We start from the raw sequence: 9328 nt of genomic DNA, 5'->3' as shown, positions 1-9328 counted from the left end.
CATAGACAAAGGCACAAAGGCGACGAAACAAGGACAAGAAATAAATGTTTGATACCTGGAATTGCAGATCGCTGAATTTTGTGGCCGGTGACAGGGTGCTGCTGGAACCCCGAAAGTTCGGCATCGTGGTACTGCAGGAGAACTGTCGCAAATGCGAGAAGGTGTGGAAGATCTGTGGCAGCAAGGCCCAATTTTACCAGAGCGACCAATGAACTTGAAACGGGCTTTATAGTGATGGACATAATGCAGGATCGCATTGATTCTTTATCAATAACATGCTATAATTTAGCGAATAAAATTTGACCAATATTGTCTGGTGATTACGAAATATCACCAAATTTGTGGACATATTCTCTAACAAGGATATATTTTTACACATAATACTGAAACTTACTATTTTTGTTTAATAAACGGCGTAGCCAGCTGTTACTTGTTACAGTACAAGAAATTTGCGGGGTTGCCAAGAAGCTATTGACTCTAACAACCTCTCCCAGCCGAGATTCGAACATACGACAACTGGCTTGTTACACCCGCGTCCTACCTCGAGGCTAACTGGGAGGTTAATCATTGATAGACCTGTGCTCTGCATGGTTGACTTTATACTAGGTGTGGATTTAGCAGACAAAGCGTGTAGGGCGCTATATCTCTGCATATTAGTGTTGGTAAGAGGAAATGCTTATTAACTTAGCGAATAGCTAAACGAGCTAATGTTTCATTATGCCTGATTTTTATTCTCAGGTAGAATAAATTTAAGTTGTAACATGGTTTTCGAACCATTATAAATCTCACATGTGCATAGTATTTTTCGCTGTAAATTTACAAATTATGGCTGCTTATGAGTTCCATTACCATTAGATATATTAAATTTATAATAAATATATTATATATCTTATTTTCGTAATTATTGGCTTTACAAGAAAATTTTCGAGTATCAAAGTCAGTCTCATATAATTGGTGCTTACATACTGAGTGTCGTTTCGTATAGCAATTTCGCATCGTTTGCTTTTGTGCCTCGCTCGTTGCATTTTTCCGGCAGCGTTTGTTTCTAAAATTCATTTTGAATTTGCTTGAGCTCACCTAACATTGACGTGTTTATAAACCGTGACTTATATTGAAGCGTTATAAACGAGGTATCTCGCTCATTGAAATCGTGAAACAGGATAGCTAAGAACACCGCGCGCGTAATTTCCATTATATGATTATTGAATATCAAAATTTGATAGTTTTGAACAGCTCCCCGATAGTGTTTAGGGGTTTTTTTAGTATATTTTATGATCGAAGGATGCCAAAAGGTATCTCGCGCAGCTACGGTTTTTGATATAAATGCCAAAATAAACCCGTTTGTCTCAAGACGGCTTTCGCGTATAGTGACAAATGTGTACGGTATCTAATAACTGCTCGCGCGCGATTTCGGCCAGGTCAAATAGGTTGATAGTACATAACCTTCGGTGTTGGTAAACTTATTTCTCGTAGCTTTTTTCTTATATCCATATTTCGGATTGCCTAAAATTGAAAAGCATAATGAAACCACTTCAAATACCAAAAATAAAATGAAAATGGAAACTATCTTAAAGTTAATACATCATTGTGATCCAATAATACACCATTATAACACATTATATAGAAGAGCATAATACAACTATGACCTATAACCCAAAGACTATAAATAAGTGCAACGACAGAAGTAATTAATCAAACCTTTAAACTACACAAAAACACTAACATCAATGAATGGGACCCATCAGGGTACTTGTTTGAAGCAGTTTGCTTAGGGAGAGTGAAGTGGTCAACTTCCTAAGGTTAACCTTGGCCCGGCTAACAACATATTGTGGATAATAAGCGGACCCTTCTCCCCACCTATTGGGGTCATTCTGCATTGGGAGGGCTTACTTAACGATTGACTCATGTGATTCTGGAAGGAGATTCTTAAATACCCCTGGTACGTGCAAGTGATGTGTTTGCTGACCGATTCCTTTTTGGCCCTTCATACAGGAGCTAGTAAGCGTGACCAATCGTTATGTTTGTACAATTCCCCTTGTCAAAACAGGCCCATTGCTATGAACAGTTGTTCTGCTAAGATATGTGGAAGTCCTCATACATACATACATATACATACTCGGTGTGGATTTAGCAGAGAACTTCCGAAGGGGTATTGGATGAAGATAAACCTCACAAACGAGCTATGTATATACCTGGTTCAGAGTTACAAAAGCAGAAAATGTCATTAGTAGCAGCAGTTTATAGATCTCGAATCGTCACCGTTTTAGGACACTTAAGAGTACATCCGACATTCATCAGTTGGCCAATCATCAAAAAACAAAATTATTGGTAACTAAGTCTTACTTTGATAATATTAAACCTGAAATGTTTTAATGATGGAAAGTTGATTTCTATTACAATTTTATTTGAATGTTTGTCTCATCGTTTTTCAGATAATATTTTAAAGTGGTAGTTTAATGATTCTTCTCGTCGCTGTCATCACACCGGCAACATAAAGTTTGTACAATTTATAATTAAAATGTAATGATTATGTTGAAAGTATTATAAACGGTTTATCGCATGTCTGCTTCTATCCAACGAATGATTTGTAATTTAAATTGTCGGAAAATACATACACGTCATATATCTACATAGGCGGAATGCTGACCAGTATGCTGATTTAATTATTTGGTTTATTCGCTTTACGATCACGTCTCCTACTTGTAACTATTTCCCGCGGGGTGCATTCGCAATATGTACCGAAAAAACTCTTGAAGAGGTAATAACAAGTTGTATGCAATGCTTTTCTATGGTCATAAAAATCACTTTATTGCGTTTAATTATAGGATTTAAAATATCTTTATGGTTGTTTTGATTTCTATCACCATGAAGGAGTTCAAACAGGTTTTCGGATCAGTTTAGATAGGAAGCAAGATAATCATCTGAAATAGAACAAGTTTTACTTCGAGTTGTTACAAAGACCGAACCTAGTAGTTAATTAAATTTATTACCAGTCTGTGCAGTTGAACTCATCAACAGTAATGAAGTTTGTTATCTAACGGTTTATTTCCAGTCAGTTCACGAATATGTCGACATGATACATTTTAGCAATCTCTCCGTCAATCCAATCACGATAGTAAGGAACATTTACATATACTCCCGGCACACCGTGTGCCCCGCACTCCGCTCCGAATGCTACGATTCCCACGAGGTAGTACTGATTCTCTGAGTTCGGTATTCTGCAAACAAGCGGCGAACCTCCGTCCCCTTTGCAGGCATCCTTACCGGATTCACCACCAGCACAAAGGAAACCCTCGTGTAGCTGAAAATACCGATCATTCAGTTGTTTTCTTAAAGCCTTTTGACATTGGCCTCTAGGGACTATCGGCAATTTCGTTCTTTTTAGAATTGATGAATTCCGACCGTTTACATCTTCACCCCAGCCGGAAAACACACAACGCTTATCGTCAAAGTTGGAGTTTTGAGGTGGCATGCACACCGTTCCGACGACTTCAGTGAACCACACGTGATCATCGATGAACAGTATGGCAATATCATTTTGCAGCAATTCTCCATAGAAATGTGGATGGATTATAATTTTGTGCACGGCTCGGTCTTGTGGAGGATATATTTCGATCATATCTTCTAGGTCCCATTCACCGAAGCGCACTCGTAGCTGATCTGGATGTTTACCTTCAATGCAATGCGCAATCGTAAGCACGACCTTCGACTGGATCAACGTTCCACCACAAAGATAGATTTCATACTCGGCCTGTACAGTGTAGACGAAAGCCATCCAGGGAAATTCACCTGCAATAAATGAATGCTGTGACGAAAAGGTACTAACTGTGCTCAACATATTCTGTTACATCATAATCTATGAATGGACTAATTGTTAAAGCTCATAAAAGTAAATTCTTCAGCAAAAAGAAAAGTGTTACATGTTACAGTTATACAGTTTATACGTTTCTCACCGACTAAAGTTTCATTTATTGACGGATTCCTAAGCATACTGTTTGTATACTTTGGACCCCTGCTAATTTGAACGATTCTAGCGGGGTTAGTTTTTAATTTGAACAACTGACAACCCTAAATATACTGAAATTTGTATGAACTGGCCGTTCTGTTTTTTGTTATCGTTTTGGTAGTTTGATTTAGTTGGCAGTTACAAACAGCGCATATTTCATGTTCCGATCGGATTTCTGTCAGAATCGTTGGCAAAAGGCTACCTAGGTCGCGCGCAAACAGGGAAGGGGGCACAGTGGGTCTCGCCCACTTTAAGACGGCAGCCTCGCCAGCAGGGTAGGGACCTTAGGTTAACACCCTACTATACCCTAAAATTCTACGTTACAAAAGATGAAAGACGAAATCGAGTTGGATTAATGGCAACGGCCATTAGCATGAAAACACGGACACGAATCGGAACATAGAATATACTGACCCTTGCCTAGAAGGGCAAGCTGGTTCAACTTCAAGAGATGCTGGTTGCCTGAAGCTTGAAATCCTGCAGCTGAGCGAGGTCCGCTGGCCTGTTACTGGCGAACATAAGACATCATCCGGCAAGTTTTGCTCTACTCTGGAATACGAGGTGAAACTGCTAAACGAAAGAATAATCGTAGCCAGATTCAGAACACGAGTTAGAAACCTCCCAAGTAGCACACTGTAAGTCGATTTAGTTGTAGCAACCGAATTACGACTGAAATTAGTCATTTTTCGGTTACCACATCAACTTTGTAACAACCGTGCTAGTAGGGCTTACAGCAATCCAGTGCTATGCACTAACAGATACTGCTGACCTGCAGGAGAAAGAGACTTTCAACAGGCAGCTAAATAGCGTGTTTGAGAAAATCCCAAAGGGAGACATCCACATTCACTTGTGCAACTTTAACGCGAAGATTGGCTCAAACAACGTGAACCTTGAATGTGTCATGGGCTAGGCCATGGCCTAGGAGATATGAGCGAAACGAAGAGCTGTTTACAGACTTTTGTGGTAATAACAACATGGCCATTAGTGGATCGGTCTTTCCCCATAGACCAGCACATAAGGTCACATGGGTTACCAGCGATGGCTGAACATAAAACCAAATTGACCACATCTGCGTCAGCCGAAAATGGCGAAGGAGCCTTCTTGATGCACCCAATGAACGTAACAATGATATTGGAGCGCCGATTGGAGAAGACTGAGGTGAAAAGATCCTTTGTCGAACAACTTGAATCCCGAGCCTCGGAGTTGCCACCTGGTGGAACCGTCGAAGAGCAAGGAACCGGTATCAAGAACGCCTTCCTTACGACTAGTGATGAATCCCTCGACAAAGTGCGCAGTGGGTAGAGGGAGTGGATCTCGGATAAAACTCGGAGGAAAATCGACGAGCGGAGAGAGGCGAAAGCCGGCATTGAGCGAGCGCGAACCGGATCGGCTAAGACAGCTGCCCGTCAGCGATACGTCGAACTGAAGAGGGCTGTTAAACGTGCTTGTAGGCGAGACAAGAGAGCCTAGACTAACTCCCTAGCCGAACAAGGAGAAACCGCTACCGCTAATAGTGATATCCGTTTGTTGTACGATATTTCTCGCCGCCTTAGTGGTGCCAGGATGAATACAAAGATGCCGCTAAAGGACAGAGCTAGCTTAAGCGATGGACTAAACATTTTGAACAACTCTTCCGAGTTTCATATGTCAGAGAAAAACAAAACTAGTAGTGCGCAGTGCCATTAGTTTGCGTATTAATCGCATCAACTCTGAGGCGCCATGACTGCATCGAGATGCTCAAAGCTAACCTATTTTTGTCAGCCCTGATGATGCATCAGCTATTCAGAAATACATGGAAAACTGCAACTTTTCCGGTGGACTGGGCATACTGGTCAAAGTTCCTAAAAAAGAGACCTAACTGAATGCGGTAACTGGCGTGGCATCACGTTGCTTTGTATTACCCTTAAAGAATTCTGTAAGGTAATCCTTAACCGGGTTTCAGGAGAAGATCGTGTCAACTCTTCGGCGGCAGCAAACTAGATTTCGTGCTGGCTGATCATGTGTAGACCATATCACAACGCTCCGCATCATTTAGGCGCAGGTTAACGCATTCCAGTGTTCGTTGACTCTTAAAAAGGCGTTTAAACAACTCAACCGCAAAAACATCTGGGGCACACATAGGCGTAGAGGAGTTCCAGATAGGCTAGTCCATTTCATCGAGTGCAAGATGCAAGGTTTTGCACAATGGAGTCTTGTTCGACTATGATGGTTACTGCTGGCGTCAGACAGGGTTGCATTTTATCACCGCTTCTGTTTCTCATCGTTATGGGTGAGACATTAGTTGGAGCAATTGACTTGGATGAGGATTGCCTTGGAATACTCTAACGATGATGCAACTTAATGACCTTGACCTAACCGACGATACTGTCTTGCTCGCACAACGGTAAATCGATATGCAGAGTAAATTAGTTGACTTCTCCCTTTTCAATAAATACAACAGGAAGTTTCCCTTCCTATGAAATGCCTCCCCATACCATGACCGCTAATGGATTTTGGTATCGTGGTACATTCTGTTTGTGCTTTGGAAGGTTGATGATCGAAACCGACCACAACCGATCATTTTGAGCATGATGTGGGGTTTGAGGAACAAACAATTTCTCATCAGAAAAGATCACTTCGGAATCGCCGTGCCGACGGAAAAAAATGATAAAATGATTTTCGTTCGAATATATATGTGTCACACTTTACAATTGACATAGGGAACGGTAGAAAAGAGCAATGAAACAAAGGTATTTAAAGTACCTATCCAAACAGAGTGGAACAAGACGTGAAGGGAAAAATTAGGTAAGGAAGGGCCATTGAAGGTGTACAGTTTTTCTTTGCCTGGGCTGAGTGATCAGCTGATCGAAGCATGCTGTAGTGGGAGAAAATTATAACCGGATTCTACTTCTTCTTTCCCTTGGATCGCCTGTATTACTGAATTTTTCCTCCACAGGGGACTGAATAAAAAGGAGACTCCACATACGCCTTATTAGACGTACGACGTATTTAAACTCCACCAACACTGCTGGGTTAGTTTTGGGCGAGTTATTTTGAAGGGTTATTTTTTATTGAGAGGCGGTGGAAGAGGCACAATCTGTGTCTAGATAGTTCTTTACGTACTAGATGGAAGAAGTATAAACGGAATGTCGAGAGTGGCTCATGAACCACGAGCTGACAAAATGATCGGGACAGGCAAAATTTTGACGAAATTCAAACGACCATAACTTCTACAAAGTAAGTCATTTTTAGATAAACCCAGTTGCATTCGACGCGCAATTTTTTCTAATTTTTGTAAAATATTTCAAGATTAGCAGTAGTTAATGAACACCGGAAATTTTAGGTTAGCGCAGGCATGGAAAATCAGTGATTTTGATCACATCTGTGAGTTATCGCTACATGCACAGATCACGATCCGTACAGTACATGACAAACAGTCAATCTTTAGCATTGATCAGAAGATATTGTTCTCTAAAATGTCTCAGCAGTCGATCACAGTGTTACATCTTACTTAGCTACTAGAAAAAAGGTTTACACAGTGGCATTAACTGATAATATCTTCAACATTTGCATCAAATGATTACATAGAAGAACGTTTGTAGGTATGAGATTTGCCGTTCATTCATTCGAGCTGGAAAATTGTGATTTACTAGACATACATATACATATGTGTAAGTGTATACAGAACATTTTCACATACAACCAAGATTTACTTTGAGAGCTCAATAGTTCTTCATGCCAAATATAAATTTGGCATTTTTGTGCTATTTTTATATTTTAGTTACATTATGAAAAAGAGAAAAAATAATTTGCCGTATTGAAAAGATGCCTTTCCATGTGTTCTCACTTTTCAATTAAATTTTATGAAGTGTTTGATTTTTATTTATTTTGCAATTATTTTTAAATATCAGCACAATTTGTTGACTGCAGTCTCATTTTTAAAACCTCATTGAGCCCGTTAAATGGATTCATGATTACCGCGTTCAAGATCCTCCATAAAAATGTTTTACCGAGGATTCGTTAGCTGCATAATCCCTACACACCTAAGTGATTAAAATTCATGGCATCCAACTGCACATACGCAAGTAAGAGGTGATTAGAAATACAGTTAACCTTGCTTTTACACGGGGGATATAAACCGTTTGAAAATCATCGCATAAAAAAGAGCGAAAAATCGTGTTTAAAATGTATACATAATACATGCAATAAGAACGCGGAATGCATCCATAGCTTGTTCTTAATCTGCAGCTACTCACCGTATTTAGCCTTCGATTTGTCGTTGTAAATGAAGTTGCCAACCCCGTTGTTATTTCTCGCGGCGCACACCACCTCATTCTCATCCGGCGCCTCGGTCTCCTGCAAATGCAAAGAGTATACATACAGCGAACCACGCTACATTATATGCACAAGGCTTATCAGTTGTTGTAGTCGATCATACCGGCGCTCGTACAATCCGTTCATATGGACAGCATTTTAGATTTCCGCGTCGGCACTCGTTGGAGCTGGAACGATCGAAACTGTTTTCCGAATATCCGAATTACCGGCATGCACTTTCCGATGCAACATAGATACTACCTGAAGAAGTCCAGATGAATTTCGTCGTATACGTTGGTATTGACGGGTCGGCATAATTCTGGTGGAATACAAAGTCCGCCGATACATTTCTACAAATGCAACAAAGCCGAATTATTTTAATGCACAGTAGAAACAATGTAGGTAGCAGCCTTTGATCTCACCCGCTTTTCTCTGGCTGATATTGTTACAAGAAACTGCAACAGGATCACCAGTGCACACAATCGACAGCGCATCTGTTCATAAAAATGGAAGTAAAGAGTGCGTGCTCTGCTTATCGTTGACTTTTTTTTTCGTTTACTGATCGTAGTAGTGCTGCTGCTGTTTCTGTTGGAGTCCTTTAGTCATTTTCAATCGTTCACTTTATGAGAAGTTTGGAAATGCATAAAATAGATAATACACATGAGAACAAGAATTGCACTGAGAACTAATGCGGCCAATCAATCGCTGACCGACCTCCCCGAAACACTTCCGCTTTATTTGTGAATACGACAACGTGACTTCCGAAGTCTCCAACGACTGCAACTGAACTGAGCGCTTGTTACGAATTGGTTCGCTGAGAGTTATTCTAGATGTAAATAATTACAGTGAGTGCAGGTTTCGTTTCATTAGCCATAAAGCGATGCCAAAAGGAAAACGTTTTCATAATTTTAGTGGTAAGAACGCATGCCTTACTGATTTATTTGTCATTTTTCCTTAATATTACTTTTTAATTTATATTATGACGAAAAGTGCATGAAAATATTTGATTGTATTAAGCATATTCATTTT

General features: G+C 40.2%; 1 protein-coding gene across 3 annotated transcripts; it reads right to left on the bottom strand.

Annotated features, from left to right (window-relative positions):
* Positions 1-2847: 2847 nt before the first annotated feature.
* Positions 2848-9048, bottom strand: LOC128742573 (phenoloxidase-activating factor 2-like). Of its 3 annotated transcripts, XR_008412263.1 has the most exons (6): positions 8722-9048; positions 8561-8649; positions 8424-8502; positions 8242-8341; positions 2991-3789; positions 2848-2921 (listed from the first exon to the last, which is right to left on the bottom strand). XR_008412263.1 is itself a non-coding variant. In XM_053838976.1 (5 exons), the coding sequence occupies exons 1-5, from the start codon at positions 8791-8793 to the stop codon at positions 3053-3055; spliced, it is 1077 nt and encodes a 358-aa protein (XP_053694951.1). In that variant the 5' UTR covers positions 8794-9048; the 3' UTR covers positions 2958-3052. The 3 variants fall into 3 exon arrangements, 2 of the variants coding, with proteins under 2 accessions (XP_053694951.1, XP_053694952.1); XM_053838976.1 differs by lacking the exon at positions 2848-2921 and having other exon boundaries at positions 2958-3789; XM_053838977.1 differs by lacking the exon at positions 2848-2921 and having other exon boundaries at positions 2958-3789; positions 8424-8487.
* Between the last annotated feature and the right edge of the window lie 280 nt (positions 9049-9328).

The sequence above is a fragment of the Sabethes cyaneus genome, chromosome 3 (assembly GCF_943734655.1).
Source record: "Sabethes cyaneus chromosome 3, idSabCyanKW18_F2, whole genome shotgun sequence".
NCBI lineage: Eukaryota > Metazoa > Arthropoda > Insecta > Diptera > Culicidae > Sabethes > Sabethes cyaneus.
This window is presented reverse-complemented; position numbering and strand designations above follow the sequence as displayed.

Excerpts from the sequence above, each read along its gene's own strand:
- LOC128742573 (XM_053838976.1), bottom strand. The coding sequence starts at position 8,793 with ATGCGCTGTCGATTGTGTGCACTGGTGATCCTGTTGCAGTTTCTTGTA. Across the intron at positions 8,650-8,721 it reads TATCAGCCAGAGAAAAGCGG|AAATGTATCGGCGGACTTTG; the intron begins GTGAGATCAAAG and ends TTGCATTTGTAG. Across the intron at positions 8,503-8,560 it reads ATTCATCTGGACTTCTTCAG|TTTCGATCGTTCCAGCTCCA; the intron begins GTAGTATCTATG and ends TTCGGAAAACAG.